General features: G+C 38.9%; 1 protein-coding gene across 4 annotated transcripts in view; it reads left to right on the top strand.

Moving 5' to 3' along the window:
* The first annotated feature begins 3,261 nt into the window (after window positions 1–3,261).
* Window positions 3,262–24,784, top strand: part of LOC133345902 (dual specificity calcium/calmodulin-dependent 3',5'-cyclic nucleotide phosphodiesterase 1A-like) — a 216,431-nt gene continuing 194,908 nt past the window's right edge. Inside the window, exon 1 of one of the 4 annotated variants that reach the window (XM_061557008.1) lies at window positions 3,262–3,895. In XM_061557008.1, the coding sequence (XP_061412992.1) occupies window positions 3,709–3,895 (187 nt within the window). In that variant the 5' untranslated portion in view covers window positions 3,262–3,708. Of the gene's footprint in view, window positions 3,896–6,900; window positions 6,934–19,094; window positions 19,254–24,784 lie in introns of those variants that run through there. The other 3 variants (XM_061557009.1, XM_061557012.1, XM_061557010.1) reach the window with 3 other exon arrangements.

The raw sequence follows: 24,784 nt of genomic DNA, 5'->3' as shown, positions 1-24,784 counted from the left end.
GTGATGGCATCAGCACCTTCCGGGGGGGGGGTCCACCAGTGGCTCCCACTTGACGTTGTTCCCCCCCACAGAGAACTCGGTCCGCTGTGGCCAGTCCCGCCTGTGGTAGTGCGCCTTGGTGTTCCTGTTGTCCCAAAGGCAAAGATAGCAGGGAAATTAGGTAAAACCGCCTTGGAGACCCATCAGAAATGTCACCATTTTGAAGTCTCCAATGACCTCCCAGCCGTACTCATCATACTTCAAGGCATCCAGCAAGGTCTTGATGCTGTTGTAATCCTCTTTGAGGTGCATCGAGTGAGCCGGTGGAAGAGACGGGTACTTGTTATCATTATGGAGCAGCACGGCTTTGAGGCTCCTGGATGAGCTGTCAATGAATAGGAGCCACTCATGCTGGTTACAGGCGATTCTGATTGCCTCGAACAGACTGGTCACATTGTGGCAGAAGCGGAGCCCATCTTGACGGGTGAAGAAGCTGCAAAAAGGTTGGTGACGCTTCCTCTGATCTGTGACTTGCACACTTTTATCCAACAAGTTCTACTGCTTGAGCCTAGACGTCAAAAGCTCGGCACTGGACTTGATGAGACCAAGATCTCTCATCAAGTTGTTGAGGTCTTTTTGGTTGGGGTAGTATGGGTTTCTCTCCTCAACTCCACCTCTGAAATTGTCATCTGGATCTACAACGTCTTCCTCGCTCTCTGACTTGCTGCTCTCTTCTAAAGACGGCTGCTCTCCCTCCAGAGGACTGGGTACGGGGAGCTCATGGCAGTGTGCCACTGGGGCGATGGATGAAGGAAGGTCCGGATACGTGATAGCAGGTGCATTCTTGCTAGTCCGACGTTTGGAAGGGTCCACCATGCAGAAGTAGCAGTTGCTTGAGTGTTCAGTGGGTTCCCGCCAAATTATTGGAATAGCGAACTTCATGGCTCTCTTTCTCCTCTGTACCATCCTACAAAAATACATTTATTTCACCCATGACTAATGTGTAAGAGATTCTGACATTATTCATATATGATATATTTTTTCAATAACATTGAGAATTATAAAACATTTTTAAATATAAAACTTTAACAATTACATTTTTTGAAACACATTTTATATCAGTTTTTTTGCATTGCTCGCCGGTGAAATGAGGTGCCCAGGGTTTGTCTTGATCCCCAACAGGCATGCTGAAATAAGCCTTGTAGGCCTCACACATCTTAGCAAATGCTTCCACAGAGTACTTTTTCACTCTTGTCTTGATAAATTGGCCGCAGACATAGCAAAATGCGTCTGCCAGATGCTTGCAGCTTCTTGATGCCATCTCAGAAAAATTCAGATATGTATCCACTTAGGCAGCTGGAACTAAACTGAACTGGTAGGCTGAAAGCCCCTGTATTTATGCTACTATTTATATTACTGGAAAGTTCTAGAATGTTCTAGAAGTTACTCCAAGTTTACACAGCACTAAATATATCTGGAATGTTCTGGAAAATAGGTAAATTTAAAAATATCACTGTCCTGGTCACAAAAGCAAAGTTTGTGGGGAATAATAGCCATTTTCTGTACTTTTGAGGCAAAAGCAATTGGGAAATAACACTTATTACCCAGAAACAAAAATACAAAATTGTTACACAGTGTTATATATTGACTATTTATATGCTCCGCTTTGAGGGTCACTCATCCTAACCCGTGGTGGGGTTTCTCTGAATACTGTGGTTTTCTCCCACAAGAAGTCAAAGCACTCGTAAATGGAATTCACCAAAATATCCTAATGTCGGAGGCCCCTCCTGAAAAAGAGTACTGAGACTTAGTTAGGCTTCCCAAGATAAAATACATTTTACCTTCAGCGTGCATACTATCATCTGTTATGTGTCCAGTTATAATTGTTTTTTAGTTCATGGGGATTGTTTGACCATACTTCATTCTGGTCAGTCCTCGTTGGTAAAAGCCGTTATTATTTATCGCCTCCCCCCACCCCTCCCACCATTGTAAATATTACAAATTGCATTCTGTGTGAATCAAGTATCTTAGAAGCATCACTTTACATGAAGCATCTGCACGACATGAATCTTGTCCACGGGCTTTAACACAATGCAGCTGACAGACTGCTGCATGAACGCAGCATCTTGATTTCAATTCCCATTCATGCACATCACTGGCATTGGACTTCTCTATGTCCTGTAGTTCTGTTGCTGCTGTGGTATTCTATTAGACCAGTGAATTTAAAATTGAGACTGTGATCCACACAACATTTTATTTCCCTCATTAAAATGCAAATCAATTTATAACATTTTTGACATGCGTTTTTCTGGATTTTGTTGTTGTTATTCTGTCTCTCACTGTTCAAATAAACATATCATTAAAATTATAGACTGATCATTTCTTTGTCAGTGGGCAAACGTACAAAATCAGCAGGGGATCAAATACTTTTTTCCCTCACTGTATGTCATCAAATTAGCAACCTTTCTCAATGGTTACCGAATTTACATAACAATTGAACCTAGTGCACAGGTGAATAGAAAAGTTTGGTTGACGTGGCAACCTTGGCCTGTGGGAGGTCGCTAGAACTTAATATGAGAGGCCACTCACCTTGGTTGACTCAGTCGAGATTGAGGACTGTACCTGGAGTGGTGGGTCAACAACACCCATGCAAGGAAAGACAAAGGAGGGTTAATACTGTGGCATCAAATCTATCGCATGTCGCACCAGTTTTCTAAAGATATCTGCTTAAATGACTTGTACCCATCAGTCAAGGATAAATGGGGATTACAGTGGATTGCTCAATAAAGTACAAATGCCATAGTGTGTTTTTTATGGGTGGTGGTCATATATTCTTATGTTTCACAAGTACCTTTCATATACATTTATACCTGTACTAAGACGCATGAACAACCTGCTATTACAATACTTATTCCATGGCTATAATTCTATGTTTACAGAATTGAATCAGACAATGTAAGTCTACACATGAAAGCAGGTAAATAAATACACATTTCCTGCACAATTCTATTCGTACAAGTGATTTATTCATCTAAGAATTGGGATACTTTACCCAATGCAGGATAAAACAACTAAACTTCTCTGAAGCAGCTAGCTCTGTTTGGCACATATATACACACATGACATTGTTCTCTCGGGATTTAAACGGAGAGCCATGGTTACCCCGTACTTAAATACACAATGACCCCCCCCCCCACACCAGTGAATGTGCAGTTCACACATTGTATATTAAGAAAATATTTTAAAAACGCCCCATTCTAAATGTGATATGTTTGTAGGAACAGGTCATTGCAACCTCGGTGCTCGTCGTGTAGGCTTTTCAACGTAATTTTTTTTTCTAGTAACACCGCAAATTATTTTACCAGCGTGAATCATCAATGCTGCAGTTTCCACTCATCTGTGGCTGCTTCACGCATCACGCGGAAGCGCCTGTCTGCTGCAGAAGACCTCTGCGTCTGAAACAAATGACATTGCGAAGGAATATCTACGCAAAACATTATCTCTCTCTCTCTCTATACAATCATTACATCCCTTTGCCTGCGTATGAGCTGATGGTGCAAAAAAGTTACCTGACAAGGCGGGCTCCACGGCAGGTGCGGCACGCGTCCCGAATTCGCACGGCTTGGTAATCCGCGTTGGTGGAATCATCATCAGCAGCAGCAGCAGCAGCTGAGTGCAGTGAAGTTGCAGCTGAGGGCTGCCCGTGCTACAGGTGCGCTCCTCGTGTCAATGGGCAGCGTGAACTCGGCACTTCAGCGCCGCAGCAAGAGCTCGGCTGTGGTGGCCCATCCTGGGCCCGATGGCTCCTCCTCAAGCAGCCCGATGTCATCCCCTCAGCCCTCTCCATCCGTCTCTGGCAGGACACCGATGCAGCATCAGCAGCAGCATCATCAGCAGCAGCTACACACAAATACAGGTTCACCAGCGCAGCACGGCATGTCGCACGGTGTCCTTTTCGCTGACGTCAATGTGCGTCGTTTGTTGAATTAGATGCGTTGAGAGTTGTATGGATTTATTTTCTTGGTTCTTTCGGTAAAGTCACATAGAAGGGAAATAATAAAGTAATAAAAATAAAATGTAATTTAAAAAAATTGTGTGGATTTGATGTCAAATTCAGGTATTGTGCCGTCACCGTTTTTTGTTGTTGCAGTTATTCGCTGTTTTGTTTTATACGATTTAGTTAAACGTGACCAATGTCCAGTGGGGTTTTCTTTTCTGACTTAAAAAGAATGAACAGAGAAGCAAACATAAGCCAGCCGAATGCTTTTTTGTATTCGGTACTCTGAACTGAAATGACAGATGATAATATAAAACATGTAATTCACGAAGATACTGCGATATGCACTACACATTGGATACAAACTACTGTGTGAGTAATGTTCTATAAGTAATGTGTATTAAAACAACTATTACATCATGTAAACGAGCATTCAAACATATGTTCTTATTTATATCATTGCAAACTACCATACGCCTTTGTGATCGGCGTTTATTTACAAGCAGATGTTCTATCCAACTGAATCGAAAACCCCACCAGGTTAAACTTCATTGGCATGCATAAAATTAGCGTGTATGGTTACTGCGTACGTGTTGGGTGCATCTTGTAAAAAACTGTTTTAAGATAACTTTTGTTTTACTAGAGCATAGCCGTGCCACACTGATTGGAAGTCGAAACGGATGACTGCAATTGCTATTCTGAGCAACATGAGTTTTGATAACTTGTGAGCAGTATTTGCTTGAAATTAAAATGAATCATTAGTGTCTGATAAAGTCCTCACATTTTATCTTTTGACTTAAAGCTTTCGTGACTGCAGGAATTCATACTCATTGGGTCTTTCGGTAAAGTCACGTAGATAGAAAAATAATTTTAAAAAATCACGACGTTTCGATCGCAACACAAGCAATCGTCCTCAGGTGAGGACGATTGTGTTCCGATCGAAAGGTCGTGATTTTTTAAATATAATTTTTCTATCTACGTGACTTTAGCGAAAGACCCAGGGAGTATTTTTTTTATTCTTATTTATACTACTCAATATGTCCCTGATGGCTTTTGTCTATGTTATTCTATTATGCATAGGAATAAAACAGAATTTCAAATATGCAAGACCTTTAAGTGGCGGTTACAGCTGGATAGGCTTCACAAAGCGTGAAAAAGCAAATGTCTAACTGATGGGAGTGTTATACATAATGCAATATGTGCACAGGATTGAAATGCACACAGCAAGATTTATTGTTTTCAGACGGAAAGTTGCGTTGGGTAGGGAACCAGGAGGATGTTCGTGGGGTAAGAGTTGATATGAGGGCATGCAATTGAGGAGCTCAATGACATTTTGCACGTAATCGTTTACGATTTTGGAGAAACCTACATGGACATCACAAAAACATACTATGCCATTTTAAAGCAATTATTGCATTACCTCGATGTATTACGAATAATGTGCTTTCATTCATTATAGATTACAAATCTTTCCAGGAAAATGCACCAAAGAATGATACGAGTTCCAAAAATGTAATACATTTTCATGCTCGCTCTGTATATCATGAATGCCGCTGTGTTCCTTTGTGAAATACTCAAAGTGTCTTCATTATAGAAAAGGATGCCACTGTTCAGAAGTATGGAGTCATCACATTTTTTCCTCACCTCACTGTTAGTATGTCCCAATTTATTTCGGCCAATTCTGTCTTCACTAGAGTCCATGTGTTGTGTAGTACCCAGTGATTCTTACCTCCCTCCGCTCCTTCGCCTGTCCCGACAATGTCGTGGTTGCTGAATTTAGAATCGCTATAGACTGGTGGGGCATTATTTACTCAAGCCTTCTCTCCTTGGAGAGGCAGCGTTTCATGGAAGGATCAGTGTGCGTACGATCTGCTGTGACGTACAGTTCAGAAATATGGGTGACTCATGAAAAATTTCGAGAAAACTGAATAGTGTGCAATGAAGCATGGGGCACTGATAATGCACAATTGAAATGACCGTAACACTGAAAGACGTTAAGAGGATCGTGTGGTGAATTACACCGTCCGAACTATATTTAAAAAAGTAAGTGGGCTTGGGCAAGATGCGTCGCTAGAAGAGATGATGGAAGATGCTCGAAAATAACAACGGAGTGGCAGCCAAAGAATGAGAATAACAACGAGAATAACAACGGAGTGGCAGCCAAAGAATGGAATGCCCCCGAGAGGACGTCTACCGAGGAGTGCTGAATTGTTGTATCGCAAGATTAGTGGGGGTAGCGACAGTGCTGGGCAGCCTCTGTCTATCGGTGGGTTGACTGTGGCCAATGATTTCTTCAGTACGAAATGTTTAATTACTTTTGCTAGCGACACGGTGTGTACTTTAACACAGTAATGTAATGCTGATTAAATTTTGCGTGTGTGTGCGCGTGCGTGTGTTGTAATTACATTTTCAACATTTATTCACTGAAAAATTCCCTATTGCAATCATATTGTATATTTATGTTTTCATTTGATATTAAATAATATATGCAACCATAATTTGGAATTAAACCCAGGGGTAATTCCTAATAATTTCGTAATTTTCCATCAGTTTTTTTTTCTTGACGTGCAATGCTTTTTTTAGTATATTTTGTGGTAAATGCTAGAAAATAATATATATATTTTTTTATCAATCTTATCAGCAGCAGGGGCGTTAGAAAAAAATACACTAAGACAATTAAGAAGTTATATCGAGGGATATGTTTGAAAATAGGAAGGAAGCATAATAAGCTGTGGCCCTTTAACGAGTCCCCTTCTATCACTGCCAAATCCTATTGATATCAAAGTGCGGAGGTGGTGGGGGTTTTGTCCCCTGCTAGGCCAAGTGGATCTGCCACTTGTCAGTCAATTTCCCATCCAGATTGCTCGCTGACACTGCTGCGGTGCTCATTTTCACATTCGCTTTTCCCCGAGCCGTCTCCAGCGCGAGCATAACAAGCGGCATGTCTGCAATTGAAGGTTGGTTTGCCTTTCAAACTGGTCCAGCGAATTCCCATTCCGTTCGTATGGTGTTGCAAGAATTGGTATTTTGGTCAGTTGTATTTTGAAATGCATTGCACTATATTATATTGTAGCAGTAACTTATGTTGAACGTGATTTTATTTAATGTTCTTTTTTTTTTTTCTTGGCTTGATCTACACTTGAGATCGTTTGTTTTGAAATGTATGCTTGATCATGCCATTTAGAGTTGTTGCATTTCATAGTCAGATTTTTTTTTCTTTGTGCCCATGAAATATTTGCTATCATATGTTCAAAATCAACTTTTGTAATAATCTAGTGTGCACTGTAAAACAATTGATAATGGAAACAATATATGTAATTTAGTGTAAAGTATTCTCAATAACTAAAATTAAAACACTGTATAGCAAATAATTTGTCAACATTTATTTTGCATACATATGTGCATGAATTACTAGATTTAGGTCTGAACTATGTCATACCGTGCAAAAAAATACGACAGTAGTGAATTCAAATGATTTGCTAAATAAATCAGCTTACATGATGAAGTTATTTAAAAATTGCATAAATCAGTTTTACTTTAATATTGTTACACAATGTCATTTTGATAACTGAGGACCAGAGGACATATGATATGGTGCTTCATGACATGCACCTATTTAAAATCTCAGTGTTGAAATTCATGAAAATTTCCTGGTAGCAGATTTAGAAGTCTTGCCATGTAATTATTTTTTTTGGCAATACTGTATACTATTTCAGAATTTTATTATTAATGAATTCATTCTTCCTAGATAATACCATGCTCTTGTTATTTCTGCTGCTGAATGTGATGGAGATAATACATTCAAATGCACACTATAGTGTTTTTATTTAAACGTTATCCTCCAGACATTGTTATGCAGTACAATTTGGTAATATGTAGTGTCAAAAGGGTAAGTTACCATTAAACAGATATATGTGAATATATGAATATATATTCAGTGTTTATCAAGCTTGATTGGGTCTCCCGACTCTGTTTCAAGAGGGATCTACTTGGAATATGTTTGTTTTCTTTGTAGGAGGATCAAGGTTTGCCTGTGGACTTAATCTCTGTGCAAAGTGGTGAATGTGTGGATTTTCTCCAGATATTCTCACCATATACCAAATGCTCATTAATGGTATTCGCCAAACATCCCAATGTGGGGAAAAAAGAGCCCGATATTCAGTGGGGCTTTCCTGGGTAAATTATTGGCCTAAGAAAGTCCTTTATGTCTAACCAGGTAAGAGCCCAGTGAAACGAAACTTTTTTTTTAAGGGAGTCCTGGGTAAGAACAAATTAATCAAAATGGTATTTCCCCTCCCAAAATTAAACACAGAATAAAGTACAGTTCTGTAATGTGCAAGTGTGCAAGTGAACCATCATTCTCAATTATTCATACAAGCCAAGTCGAGAAATATAACAAACGCCCATGTACTATACAGGACTTGCAACATGCCAATGGTAGTCACATAAAATATTAAATTTAGCTTGAGTTTGATTTCAATAATATTTTAGGGCTCATGCTGAAAATAAAAACCCTCCATATTGTCAATAAAAATTGAGTAAAATTGTTTTATTGAATTAATTTTGTTGGCTATATTGTGTAGACTATGAAATACATTTTAAACGCAAACTTAGTTATGCAAGGGAATATATGTACGTATTTGTACATGTACGCTTATATTAAAAACAGATAAGTAAACATTTAGAAGTAAAAACACATAAGCAAGGCAATGTGTTACTATATAAAAATGTAACAAATTTTTATTTTAGATGTTAAGACATTTACAGTGGTCATATCATTTGTAGTTAGAACTGGGCTGAACACGATTATTCTTTTTCTTCAGATGTCTTGTATGATACAACATGCGAAAGAGAACGGCTGAGAGAAATGGGATTTATTTTTTTGGTGGGCAATTTTCAAGTTATAAACCTGTGAAAGTATTGCGAGCCTGCACTTGCTGCTCCGAATAATCAACGTCCCATCTGCTCTGAAATAACCTGAAAAGCAGCAGGTTTCCTCCGACATAATACAGTGCACGGTTTGAATGCACGATGAACCTCAGTATATATATGTTACATATTACAAATGAACATTAAATTAATGTCAAACACGCAGATAAGGGTGTACAGACAGATTGTTTTGTATTAATACATTATTAATTAGTGTATATGTACTCTATGATAAAGAAAATGCATACAGTACTATTATTGTAGAGTGATCAATTTAGAACATAATATCAAGCATGTAAAATGTTGAATTCAGCTGTTAACGAATGAAATTATAGTGGATGTGCCCTTTTGATGCACAAACAACTTGAAAATGGACATTAAGACAGAATTTAATATTGACAAGACACTGCTATGCGCTTCACATATTCAAGATCAATGTATAAAATTCTGAAAAAGCACACCGCAGGCAAACCGCACACCACTCACGGCACACTGCCATGAGGATATTGTGAAGGCAGCTGCCATCTGGCTGCAAAGTCAACGTTTTTTTTTCTGTCTCAGTGAAAGACAAACGTATTTTCGCTTTTAACACTTATTCAGGTGTAAGGTTCACAATTGACTTCCAAAAGAATTTTTTTTTACAACAGTTGCACCTGCTCGTCACACTGCATGTTCACCATTGCCAAACCTGCCATGTCCGGCATTGCCACGTGTTCATTGATTTATGACCGTGGCATACACTTGGTGGCAGTATAACACACATGCTGACCTGGTAACACCTATGAGAACGTCATCATCATCACCCATTGTCTATCCACTGCTGCTGAATGAAGGCTTCCCCACATTGTGATTGCTATGGGGGTGGTTTAACCGTGATTGTCATGGGGGTGGACCATACTTCATCATGCTGATCTGTGTAAGTTGTTGAGGGGAAGGTGGGCAGGATTGGTTCATAATACTCTTCCCCACTGTTTTATTTTTTTATATGGTTTTCAACAAAAGAGCAGACAGAACATTGGTCGACAAAAAATCTAATGTTCGATGTATACATATAAAATCAGTATTTCCTTGTAGTGATCTAGGAAACTAAGAAAATGCCAGAGACATGAAGGCAGAGAGGGAAAGTACGGAGAAGATAGCAAAGAATAAATTGAATATATGAAAGAAAGGATTTGGCCAGTTGAGATCATTAAAAGGGGAAGGAGTCGAGCAAATCAATAAGGAAGATCAGTTCCTTCCAGAAAACATCAATGAGCCACGTGACAAGAGACCCCAGATGCTCTAAAGTGGACATTTCTTTCATACATTTCAGCCAATGTTCAAGTACGCACCTTCCATTGCATGAAACTCTCAGTCGGATTTCATGCGGAGCCGAGCCCAACAAAAGACAGTGGTTGCGGGGGGGGGGGGGGGTGCACGGAATTGTATCCCAAGAGACCATGAAAAAATGTAGTATTTTCTGGGTACAACTTTCGGTCTTTGAGGCATGACCAAAAGACATGGATAGAACATTGTTAACACAATAAAACAACCAAAATAACATGCGCAGCAAGCCCCCAACAATATCACCCACAGTAAAAAAACACAAATATAGTGTCCTCATCTTTCTCAGTGTAAGGGGAGGCGCTGACAACACCGGTGGCCGTGCAGTGACCAAGGGCAAAAGGAAAACAATGGGCAGTATACCATCACGCTCGCAGCATATCACATCAAGAGTACTTGTCCTTTTGCCATTACAGCTGCAGACAAGGCCTGTAGCTTGACTTTGTGAGCCATTCCTAAAATACAAGGTCATTTGTAAGGCTACATTCATTCGTGATTTATTTCTAAGGGCTCAGGTCAAGAGGGCATGATAGGGGAGGAGGTGTATCGGGAGAAAATAACACGTGGGGACAGCAGCAGGACAAGGCACGCAGCTCTACACGTGGTCTATGACTGCTTGGCTACAAAGCTATATTTAAACACAATTCAGTTCGGATGGAGCAGAAATGTGAAGAATCCGCAGGGAGAGAGAAAAAAACTGTGGTCACTTTGTATGTCTTTGTATTACTCGGATTAGCTGAGTATAGAGGGGAATGAGTGATTTTGTCAGGAATGTCACCTTTATAGACTTGAACACGTTATTTAGTGATACGGCGTTGGCAGTATTGCACAAGCGCAAAAAACAAAACTCACCACATTTATCAATAACACTGCCTCCAAGGATAAACTTATCATATCTGATGTTACATGCAATGATCCATTCTCATAGGATATGCTTTTAAGACGGTGTTATTGACAAAAGTGTTGAATTATCTTCATAGACTTAGCTGTGTTTCAAGAATGTCAGGCAGATGTCTTTACATTACACATTTTGTTGCATGGATTTGGGATTATTGGACTAACTCCCCTCCACACACACACAGACATGTGATGAGAATATATGACTGACAAAGCTACATTCAGTATTGTAATTGTGGCCATGGAAGGATGATTCTGTCCATTGGCAAGACTGTAAGTCAAATTGATGAAATCTGGAAGTTACATTGTAGCTACCAGAGAGGTGATTGACATTGGCCAGCAAGAGATCATGCCCCGAGGTATGACATGTAGGTTGGCAGAAAAAAATATAAAATATTACTAATTTGATTCATAAATGATTCTTGGTAAGCATTCCTATTTATCGATTTAATGCTTTCGTAACTGCAGGGATTCATCTTCTTGGTTCTTTCAATAAAGTCACGTAGAAAGAAAATAAAATGGAAATAATTAAATAATAAAAATACAACATTTATAAATTATTTTATTATGTTTTATTTTTAATTAAATAGGAATGTCTTCTTGGTTGTTTCGGTAAAGTCACGTAGAATGGAAATAATAAAATAAAAAAAATGTAACATAATAATAAAACATAATAAAATAATTGTATTATGTTTTATTTTTATTATTTTATTATTTCCATTCTACGTGACTTTACCAAAAGAACCAAGAAGACATTCCTATTTAATTGGTAGAATACTGCATTGCATTCTTAGAGAGAGGCGAGCTAGTAATAAGAATAACCATGTTAATAAATAACCTTTAAGGTCAGTTGGCTGATGCAAAATGTTCCAATAACTTTGTTGTGAAGATGTTAAAACGACAGCTCCATTCGTAAAGACGATGCCTCTACGTAGTCACTTTAGCAAAAAAAGGATTTACAAAACCATGAGCTAAAGGTAATCCCTTTGGGGAAAATATCACATTGGCACTAATTATCATCAATACCAGCATGCCGCATAAATGAAGATGTATAATGGGGGCTAATAATGCAACAGCACACTGTTGTAAAATATCCACATCTCAAACCAGACCACACAATATTAGCAAATCCAAGTAATGTTGCATTTGCCCATTCCATGATATTTAACAGCGCTTCATTCCAGTTACTTGTATTTTACCAAAAGGTGCTCAATTTAGCTGTTATTAATTTATTTTGGTCAGTAAAACAAAAATTGGTTGCACAAAATACATGTATAAGACTGCTAAAACAGTGAGTCAATTTAGATGGTCATTGTTATTGCAAGCTGGAGAAATAAAACATGGAATACGTTAAGCTTCGTTAAATGGCACATATGCAAATTTCGCACACCTTAAAAAAGCCAATTGACATATACGTTTATTACACAATGAGAGGCTTTGCTCCCTCCTAATAAACCTAGGCCTGACGTTATTACAATGGCAAACTTTGGGCAATTCAGGTATTCTCATAAAGTGGACAGGGTCTTGTATATTAAATAATTTCCATGAAAATAAAACATGGAGCCTCTATTCAAATGGATATCAATATTTTGTCATTGCAGTTATTTATTTTTAAGATTCCCAAGGTACATTGCATTTATGGACACACGACTGTGTATTAGCAGCATTAACTGTCAACGGATATACGTGAAAATGTGATGTTCTCGAGAAAATGTCAAAAAATTTTTTCTACAGCAACTCCACACTTTAACGTTAAAATTAACTCAAATATCGCGTCATATACAAACTACCATCGTTCCATAGAATCCAAACTGATGTAAAGTAAATGGAATATTTTAACATGTTTTTAGATTTACACTGCAAAAAAAAGTGTTTTTTTTTATCGATCTTTCGTCGCACAGGCTCACCACCTCAGCGTGCAGTTTGCATTTAAAATAGGAGGAAACCACAAACACCTAAAGGCCGAACATTGCTGTAGCTAATTGAAGTTAATTACGTTGTTGAAAGAAAAAAAGTTCACAAGAGTGCACTGCAAAAGATCCCTTCATTTTTTATTCATAAGTCGAAGCTGCGTATTTTCATACATTATAAATAAGTGTCAGCATGAATTATGGAATTATTATAATAATAAAAATAAAACATAATAAAATAATTCTCACGACGTTTCGGCCACAACGCAAGCAGCCGTCCTCTGGTGAAGAACAGGTCTGTCGGAAAGCTGTCTTTTATTATTTCCCTTCTACGTGACTTTACCGAAAAAACCAAGAAGATGAATCCCTGCAGTCACGAAAGCTTTAAATCGAAATTTATGGAATTATTATTTAGGGATGTACATCCATCGTGTCGGCAGCAGTAAAACTTTTTGTTACATCAAATCAAATCAATTACACAAAGCAAAACATTTATACAAGTAACCGAAGTTGCCAGTGCTTTCCAAATATATCGCGTAGGTGTATCATTGTTTTATGTAACAGTTCCCTTATGCATTTTCTTATCTCTTTCACCACTCAGTACATGCATTTTTGAATACACTCTTTTGGTGCTGTCAAGTTCAATAGTGAACAGCACACTGAAGGTTTTTTCTTTACTCAGTAGCTGTTCATTTTTGAAGAGAGATGAAAGTGTGGTTGCATTTGGTTGGTTACGGTTTTTAAAGCAGAGCAACAATTTGCCCATCCTTGTATATTTTAACAGCAGCAGCATCAAGAGCAGCCACAGACCAATTGCTCTCGGAGGGTGATTGATATCCGTGAATTTAAAAATGCTCTTTGCAAAGTCAACTTGAGCAGTCCTTGACGATCTCGATTATTTTTACAGTTTTGTTCCAAGATGTAGATGATATTATGGTTACTGAGGTGAAATCACAGGATCACGACCACAAGAATGTGGATCGATTGAGTGTTTGATTCAGCCCATCGTCTCTTTGGGTCCAGTAAATGTAGTACTACCTGGTGAATTGTATTTTGTATTTGTTTTATAACAGTATTTATCAGATTTGCCACAAACTGGCAAAAAAACCTATCGTAAAATATCACAGTGAAATCCTCATTTCATCATGAAGATGGATATTTTGCATGTGTAGTGGAATAGCGCCGACTGTTGTCCAGCAATTGCAACTGCTGTGGACGAGTCGTACACACTGCCCGTGAGCGTATACACAGTGTGTGTGTCGGCAGGGCGGAGGGACTGGGGCAAGGGTCATGGAAGACCCCATCTGGAAGCCCCTGGAACCTGCTAGTGGGTTCGAGAAGGGAGATGCGGCCAGGGCGGAGCCAGGCCACGCCGGGTAGCATAAAAGCAGCTGAGAGCGGAAGCTCGTGGCTGCCGGTTCTGGGAGTGGACTCGTCTCGTCGTCGCTGTCGTCTTCGCCGCCTTCGTTGCTTTCGTCTTCGCTAGATATTGCACGGCCGGATAGTTGTTGGCTGTCTCGGTCGGAACCGTCGGTGTTACATGGTCAGGGTTGTGTTAAGGCTAGGCTACACGACTAGGGAAAGTGCGAGGGTGAACCTGAAGGCGGTAATAAAGAAGGTGCTCCTGAAAAACCTTGTCTCCTGCTTTGCTGACACAACACATGTTTTCAATTATACCTACTGGTCCAAATATATATATAAGCTGCATTCTACCTTCGCATTGTTGTCTGAACCGTAATTTTAAATGAAAATGGGAGACAAATTGTTGAATGAACAAAATCGTACGTGTTTGGACATCCTTACTAATTCAAGAAAGTTCAGTTTAGACAGGGTTACAATGACTTGTAAGGGTGCTACAGTCTTTTCTTGTCCATAAGTGCCACTTGTATTTTCTGTAGCTTACTAATATGTGGTAAAATGCTCGTGTGGCATTACACCAATGAATTATCTTGCATCAATTATAAATGACATACAGCAAATTGAGTCATCAACTAAGAAGCAACCATTTCAGCACCCGATCAACTTGGTCACAGGGTAAATTCTTTGCTGTACTTTTAAACTGTATTTCAAAACAGTAATGTGATTTTAAAACTTTCCTGGCCATTTTTGAAAGCAATTCGCCTACAGACTAAACCATTAGCTTTTCCATGTCGCTGGCTGACTTGCTATCTCTGTCGGTGCAGACCGGCACCATTTTGTTTGCCATTTGATTCGTGAAACTGGATGCAGTTCATGTTTTTTTTGGCGCAAGAGGGGGGAAATAAATAAGCACTCTACCCCAAGGCTGTGGGCCACGAGCAGACCACTTAGATATTCATGGCATGATATGCTCAAGCCATGTGTCAGAAATGAAGCGACGCAGGGCGCATCTTGGTGAGAAAAAATAATACTTGTTGTGTAACCGTATACACCTACATTTAAATGCATTTTATTGATATGCTAAATTATCCCCAGCTGTTTTTTTATTCATTTTGTAAGATTGTGAAAGTACATGTTATATTTTGCGTGAAATTAGTAACATCTTGTATATTCTATACAAGTAAGGGATTTTAACATGTTAATTGTTTGCTAAAGAAGTGTTGACTCAATGCTGGTGAACTATCAGATGTCATAGGCAAGGACTGTCCCCTTAAAACACGCGTCCTAGTTCGACGTAAAATTATATAACGACACAAATCATGAGCGGCGTTTTGGAGAATAAAATTACAAAACAGGTCGGCTATTGTACCACACATTTCTGCTGGCTCACCCAGTTTCAACTCTTTCTCCTCGGGTTGCTCCTTTCTCCAGCTCTTCAGTATTCTCGGCCTTCTGCAAATTACTTTTTTCCCTGCTACCTGATGTTTCACCCCCTTACGTTGTAAAATGTGGAAATATGTACAAGTCCTGCACTTAATACTTTATGATCAGATACACTGTAAGATGTCAATATTTCAAAACGTCTCACACCTTTTACAGTATTGCAATGGAAAAACAAGGGCATGAGGAAAATAAATTGATTATATAAGAAATAAAAATTAAAAAAATCAGCCCTTTGTCAATGCACTTCTCGATGAAGACATTCCTCACACCATGCTGGACTTTACTTCACTTCGTTAGTGATGAGGATGGGGACCAGATTCAGTTAAGACAGCATCCATCAATGATGTTAGCCGTGGCTAGGAATAAAACTCAGGTCAGTGTGCTATACACATTATATATATAAAATATATAACTCCTTTCTAAACATATGGAAGCTAATGGTAAAAAAAAATTGTGCGTGATAAATAACAATTTTCCCCTTAAAATACAAGCATAAAATTGGCACAACAAATATACAATATGCTTACAATACATCCCCATATATATATACTTTAAATCATGCTTTAAAAAAAATGACACATCTAATGATAAACGATGTCCATAAATGAGAAATAACGATTTACATTTTTACGAGTCGGAGCACTTTTAATCTCTAGCGACAATCCAAATTAATGACCTCAAGGTATTTGTCTGCACAAATATTATTATTAGAAAGCAAGTTGACAATGTATTATAATACCAAAAACACATTTCAATTCAGGACTTCTTCCTTAAAATACGTTTCCCTTTAAAAGTAAACATTGAGAAAAACAACAGCACAATACGATTTTGTACAAATGTCCTAATTCAAACTTCAGATTCACCGGGACACTCTATAGCGGTGCAAACGAATCCAGGGCTGCATGTGATTTAGCCGGGCTGATCCCATTTCGTGATCCATTAGATCTGACGACAGGTCAGGCTGGTGTTCTGGGACAACCAACATTGAGGTGCCAAGTGCACTTTGCCTCGTCCCTACCCTGTATCAACCACGTAGTGAGACAAGTGAGGGAGGACGTCGTTTTGTAATGAGTCTTGGCAGGCTTAGAAACAGAAGAGTAATTGAATTGCACTACAGTTCATGCAAATGCTCCTACCGCCTCTAATGTAAAGAAGTAAGCTAGGAAAGGGTGTTAGTTGTGCTTTACTTATAGGGAATGACAACAGAATGCTTAATGCCCCCACTGGCTAAACAGGTTATCAAATGGTTTATCACTAATTTATCCAAATGTGTTTGATATGTTAATGGTTTTATGGAAATACATTCTCATTTCTTGAGTTTCTATATTTACGTTTAGTCATATACCGTAACTGTACACATTTTTACAGTGGAAAGTATTTTAATCTTAAATAATATTCAGTCAGAATGTTTAAAATCCACTGCACACGATTGTGGTGTGCAGGGGCTCAGAGATGGGAAGACCCATGGTAAAATTGCACAGAGATCGAATGACTGTAAAATTTTTTAATATTATATGGTGTATGCTTTGAATGTACAGCCTTGCGGTCCCTGAGGGATATTTGACCATACGTCACCATGCTGGTCAATGCAGGCTGGTAAATGTTGCTGAAATGCCATTTATTGCCCATAACACCTGCACTTTTATGCATGGTGACCACCCATTAGAGCACTATCAAACCTGCTTATCTTCCATTAGCTGACGAGATGGAGCACATGACGGGTAATTCAGTTATAGACATGTTTTGAAAATGGATCATATCATGCATATTTTTTTTTATTTGTGTATGAATTTGCAGTTGTATATGTAGGTTTTACGTACTTATTTGTTTGATTGTAAAAACAGACATTCACGTAAAATTCACTTATTACCAATGTCATGGTACTTTTATGCTTGAAGAAGCTTGAACAAGCATACTATTTTATTTTCATGATTTTGTTTTATATTAGAACTTGTATTTCCTTGCCAAAACCTAAAAGGATGCCAGTTATTTATATATGTATTTGCACATGTACCCGACTGTAATACTTATTTCATCGGTTTGGATGATATCAGAACACCATGGAAACTCGGAGTAAAGACGAGCAGTCAATTGCCCCTTCTCGAGTTGCATCTGCCAAAACATGATGGTCAGTCTTATTGGTGGCTCTAAATTATAATCAGCAAATGTACATAGAAAAACACATTGATTTCTGCCACTAAATGCCAACAAGTATATTAGCTTAAGTGCTTTGCGTAGGCTACTCACGTGTGGGCAATGAGTAGCAGAATGCCTCAGTTGTCATGTTTTTTTTAATTGTAGTGTAAATCTTCCACTTGAATCTGTTACTGTGGTTAGGTTAGCTGAAGGACAAAGCAACACAGTCAAGGAAACCTTAAAAGTACAGGATAACACTGCTGCTAACAGTTATACAACAGCAGGTGATTTAATCTCTCTGTCCTGACTGCTAGTGATTGCTAAAGACATTTCACATACATATGCTCCTTTACATAGCGCAGTGTCAAGTGTACTTCAAATTCGAATTCTAAATTATCTTGTTAAAAATGTAATTAAAAATAACTTGTATTTGTTACACATATAATATATACAGTCTAACAGAAATCAAATATAATTATTAACCAGTACATAGCATGTACCCATGTACATTGCAGTAATACCGCTTGCTATATTCCTATTGTCAAATATTTGTTTAATACCACAGCTGAGATTCGCAGCTATATATATAAAACCCACAGAGCTTACAGTAACATATATGTGTCAACAAAGTCAAACCCGTGACATATTTATCTCCATAAATATTTCTAAATAATTCTGCTCAGTTGTTTCAATCCAGACTGACGTAAAAACACGTGGCACTCCGTGGTGGGTTTTTTTCGCTCTCCAAATAAAACTCCATGACAATGCAATATTGCAAGAACAAATTAAAATATTGATTTAAAAAAAGAAACGTGTCATTATTCAGTCGTTTATAGCCATTAAGGGTTAGGGTATTATACTCTTCTGCAAACAGAAAGTCGAGTGGGCCACTTCTCGAGAAAGAAAAAAAATCAAGCTGCGGGCTCACCTAATTGGCTGTGCTTTCCTGTCCAGCGCCTGCAGGAGGTAAAAGATTGGACAGAGCTGAGCGTGCCGCGTTTACTGCGCGGGGGGTCAGCTCAGTGCTTCTTTGGGCACACGCAGACTCTCCCTCTCCCCTCCTTCCCGTATCACTCACCCTGCGCTCTTTCAGCCGCTTGCACGATTCAGCCTCGTGCTGAGCGTTCCTCTTGGCCCGTTGCTTTTTTTGTGACCGATATTGAGATCCGAAGCGGCGGGAAGTTCTGAACCAGAAACGATGAACTCTTGCACGAAAAAAGGGGACTTTAAGAAGCGGCGGAGCACAACTATCAACATAGACGGCCTCACCTTCACCATTGGTACGTTTGTTGTTTGAGAATAAGGAGTTCATGTTAAGTTTCGTTTACATTCATTGGCTACATTTGTCAATTTTATGAAGCGGTTATTTATATAATGCTGAGATAAACTTTTTTTAGGCTCTCTTATTCCAAATATTACGAATAAATTTTGTGAGTAAATCAAACGATTGTAATATTTTGATGACTCTTGGTAATTATGCTTTGCCTATCGAATTAAATTTCGAGCAATACATTTTTTTCAGCATATTAACAATGTATGTATTTTTTGGGTTGAAGATTGTGTTTATTTTTACTTTTTGAAATTGAAGATGCAGTCATGCAGTCATTGTACAATGCCATGTTTCCTTCAATAGTGGCAAGACGATCGATGTTTGTGGAAAATGTTGTCACTATTTGATACTTTTCCTGATCACAAGTGTTAAAATATCATTGTTCTCTTCATCTTAACAAAGATTATTTATTGCAAAGGTTGCATCCACAGCGAGTATTGAGCACATTCAACAATCATTGATGCGATACTTCTTAGCTTAATACAACGCTACATTCAGTAGAGTAACTACTGTGTCACATTCATTTCCCATAACATGTTGTGATTAAAACAAGGTACACATTGTTACATTATACTTTGCAGTGTGCTAATTTGTGGTGGAAATTATAATCTAGTTTGACCTAATGCTTGAATTAAACCCAAACTGACATGTTCCATAGTAAGAGGTTTAAAAAAATATATATTTTATATTGTATGTACTGAGTATTTAAATGAGGAATATATGGACTATACCTTTAGCACTGCAGATTGCTCACTGTGATAGAACTGTATAATTCAAGTGGGCAGCTGCAGGATCGAGATCCTCGCACCTGTCCAAACTGGCTCGGGAGCGAATGCTCTTGACTGCTATGGCATGCTTGGCATGCTTGGCGTGTCTACTGCAAATGAGAATTTTGCTTCTCACTTTCGGTAAAATTGTGATAAAAATCGGAAAATGTACTTTGCAATTAAGAACATATTTGATAATTGCCCAAATACTGAAAATATATTACAAAATGCTTGGTCCAAGATTACATTTTTAACCTGGGGATACAATTAACTTTGTTATTTTAATTAGTGTTAGGATAATGTGAACTGGACTTGGGATTTGTTGTAGGGTTAGAGCATGGAGAAAGTGGCAATATTGATTATATTGATGTTATCAACGTTGCATTGCTGTGAATTTATGATAACATGATACAGCTTATTTATCGATTTGTTAGAGTCCAAGAGACGTTTGTAAGTGAAGCAGGTAGTGTCTGTGTGACCGAACTGACATGTGATGCATGAAGTATTGTAAATAAGTCTAATATTTATTCTAAGCAAGCATGCATAACCCAACTGTTCTCTATATTAATTGCATATATTCATGCACTTGTTAAGCCTATTATCTGATTTATTTACTATACATCATGAAACAAATAAGGGAAAAACATACATTTTACACTGCATTTTGGTACAATGACAGTCAACCTTAAAGCTGGCAATTCTTACAAAATACATTTCCCTAGACTTGTCGAGATGCCAAAAAACGATGCACTTGAGAAAATGCTTTCACGAGTTTTTTGTTCAGGTAATAATTACTTTGGAATGAACCATTTTATAGCACATTTCAGAATGTGACTAAATCTCTTCATCGTCCACTGTGAACATGACAATCATCCTGAAAAAATAAGTGTCCCGTTGACAGTGTCACGGGCATCTTGAAAGCAGTTTCATTGCACAAAAAACAAGTTTCATAGAAATATATCAAGAATGTACGTGAATTGTCACAAGAGCTGTTTGTTACCAGGAAGAACGACGAAATCTGGCGTTTGACCTAGAATTTTGTCGATTGCCTCCATTTCTAGCTTTCACTTGAGTTGGTCCACAATATGCAATACATTTTATGTTTTAGAAATGCGAAGGAAATCGAACTAGTAACTGCAGCGATGCCATTACATCACATCCATGACGTTTCATTTTGATTTGTATGGATTTAAATTTGACATACATTAAACATAGTATATTGTTGATTTTTAAATGTAAAACGAATGAAAACTCAACTGTTGCATTCGTAAAACGTGCTCCGGTGTAAAAAAATTATTGCAATTTAGTTGCTCTAGAAATGTGTCATGGATGACATGTCACAGTTTCTATCATGACACATTCTCATTTGTGGGAAATCACAGCATAATCTCCCTCGTGCTACCTCGGTAAATGGATGGCCCATGCATGGCAATGACACCAGTTTCATAGCTACTTTTGAGAATTAAAACAATAGACTTTTATGGCATGGTCTTTTAACAACAGCAGCTAAAACATGTAAAAAAAGTCTATTTAACACGTAGGCTTTCACAAACAATATTATTAATAAGAAAGGTTTTTGAGTTAGATTGTGGAACTATCAATAATTGGCTGTGTCGGGTGGTGGTGGGTTAACGACACATTGACATTTCTCAGATTTAACCCTGCTGCCTTGAAAAATGGGAAAAATATGGTGTGTTACTAAAACAGTCATATGTGTATATAATAAAAAACGTGTTAATATACTTATGACTTAAATTATGGTGCCCCGAGTCACAACAGGTGATGCTGACATATTTTTGGTTAATGCAAGTACGATCTTTTAAGTAATTTATTTACCCAGAAAAGTAGTTCGCTTTTCTGGATAAATAAATCCAAAGCTCAAATACAGCACGGTATTGTGTCGCGATGTTTCACCAAATTCACGTTTAAAGGAGTGTGTAACATGTTAGAGAAAACCAGTCCCTGGAGAACACCAACACATAGAAAGAGAAAATACTCAAAGGTCCAAACTAACAAGTCAAATAATTAATTTACTGTGCTGTCCTCTCCTCGCCACATTGTGATCCAGTGGATTTGTGAGTGAATATAAATCCTCGTGATTTCCTAACCCTTGCCTCGAAAGTAATAAAAACACATTCCTGCGGAGGGAGCTGGTAGGCCAGGGTCAACGGCGGCGTGGTGTATTCCGCAAATATGCCCAACTGTAAGGGCGGGCACAAGCCGGCGAGAGTAGGTTAAACGTTGAGTTTTATAAGGGCACCACGGGGTGACCAGCCCCTCCCCACCCAGCCCCACCCCTCCCACCCCCCACCCAGCCCCACCCTCCCCACCCAGCACCTCCCCACCCTCCCCTACCCACCCAGCCCCACCGTCCCCACCCAGCCCCTCCCCACCCAGCCCCTCCCTGCACGACGGACGGACGGACACAATAATCCCCTGTGGGCTGGTGTAACCAGGGGGTTCCAACCAGTATTACTTGATTGCATCATACCTGCATTCAAGCTCTGTTATGGTAAAATTGTTACAAAAGATTACGATGGTGTAGCGGTACCGCACCAAGCTATGAATCCTGGCCATGGATAACATCAGTGGTAGGTGACATTTGGACCAGTCCTGCAGTCCCACCTCCTCTCCATCCCAAGCAGCAATGAACGGACATGGTGAAGTATCGTCAACAACTCCCATGGTCTGTTGCAGCCTTATTCCAACAGCTGATTGACAAAAGGGTTGTAATTGAGCATTCTTACTTCTCGTAGGTTTAAGGTCAGCCAATAAAATGAATTATCTGTAATTTTCCGACAGTCGTTCTGCTTGCAATGAGACAATATTTATCAATATTATGCCATTTCTGGAAGAGATTACTTCCACCATCCTTATCATCATCAGCCATTGACTCTCCTCTAATAGTGGAGGGCATCAATATCTTGTAGCTGCTGTCATCGTCACGTGATGCCACACTCCCATCCCACTCATGCACGAGAACGAATTTCATCGTTCCATCTGCGTGGTGGTCATTCGCTTTGATGCCTTCTACCCGCTGGCTGCTATTTCATCACCAGCTTATCCAAAATCCCATTTGGCCAAAATCCCATGTATTGATGTGTCCTGCTCAGTCATTGTGTCTCCGATTTGCATTTGTTGCCTAATCTACGTGCCCATCCTGGATGTCCAATTTTCATCACTGGCTCAGAGCCTGAGATAAGCACACGTAAGCTGGACAGCACTTTTTGTATCGACTCGTGGTGGCTGTAAGAGGAGAGGCTTGCGCATAGACGTATACGCATTTTACAAACACATGTGCGCGACTGAACAATATTAATAATTGTGGAGCAAAATATGACCAATATTCCTTCCAGCCCTATTCTTATTGTGGCCATAAACACATTCTGTGTCGTATTGAAAGCTTCGCATGAAGCAAGAATAAGGGCAGATCTCTCCAGCTGCATTAACCCTCATTGAGCACTAGGAGGTGCTCAGATTATTGATGGAGGAAAGAATTTCAGAGTAAGCCACACAGAAACCTCAGTGGGGAACGTATTCGGCATGTAACACGGGGGAGATTTAACTATGGACAGTATGCGTTGTTCATATTAATGCTATTATATAAAGGAGAAAAAATAACATGTCTGCATTTAATCGAGTCCATCACAACAGGCTAATTGTGCTTGGTAAGGTATTTTATGCAGACGTATGGGTTTATTTACCCTATTATACGCATTCTGTTGCCATGCATTACAGGATAATCGATGACAAATTATCTCTGTCGTGCAGAATAATCCCTACTGAATTTGTAATCCTCTGCAAAAAAAAAACATAAAAAGTTTTGGAGGTGACCGATCCCTAATCTGTCAAATGAGAGAAGATTTTTTTGAAGTGAAAAATCTCTGGCTCGCTTTAACTTTCAATGCCATGTTTTATACATATACAGTTCATAAAAGCGTAGGCATAAAAGTATTTCATGAAGCAACTAAGGCTAACTTAACAACATTAAGTGCCGTATTTCTGTAAAAAAACAAAAAAAAAACGTTATCTTAACGCCAAAAAAAACCCACGAAAATCTTTTTCTTTTTTAAAGGTTCACCTTATAGCCTGGCATATCATTGCCTACATGCCTCCTTTAGCTTGCATGTGGCTTTCCAGTGGAAGGCTTTGTGTATCCGTAGCGACGGTGACGTCGGCAGTGATTAGGGATACCGGTGATGGTGTCTGCAACAACAACAAAAAAACATTGGCGCCAGCTCAGCGTGGAAAATGCAGCTAATCGGCTGGGCAAGACCTGACACAAACAGGCACGCGGTTATTTTTGAAGTCTCATAGATAGCTGGGCTTCCACCGTTTCCTTGGAAACGGACCTCTCCTTTGCTCCCACCAATCCACCTTTTAACCCCTGTTCACACCGACGTTAGGTCTTGCATATGCAGCGTATTGTATAGTGAGTGACCAAAAAACACACATTGAAGCAGTTTAGATAGTGAATACAGGGATGACGATTGTCTATCCACTGCTCTGAGATTGAATTTAAACGCTGCACTATGTTGTAACATACATCACATCACAGGTGTTACCTATGTTAGCAACATTGCAATAATCAAAAGCTGTGTAGTGGCCATTATCTAATTACCATTATAATTATCAGGAAATGATTTTATGTTTGCGACCAACATAGAACGAATATATGTAAATTACACTGGGCCAAAAGAGTAGATTTTTTTTT

This window comes from Lethenteron reissneri, chromosome 23 (genome assembly GCF_015708825.2).
Source record: "Lethenteron reissneri isolate LAM-NWPU_2019-01 chromosome 23, ASM1570882v1, whole genome shotgun sequence".
Taxonomy (NCBI): domain Eukaryota; kingdom Metazoa; phylum Chordata; class Hyperoartia; order Petromyzontiformes; family Petromyzontidae; genus Lethenteron; species Lethenteron reissneri.
This window is presented reverse-complemented; position numbering and strand designations above follow the sequence as displayed.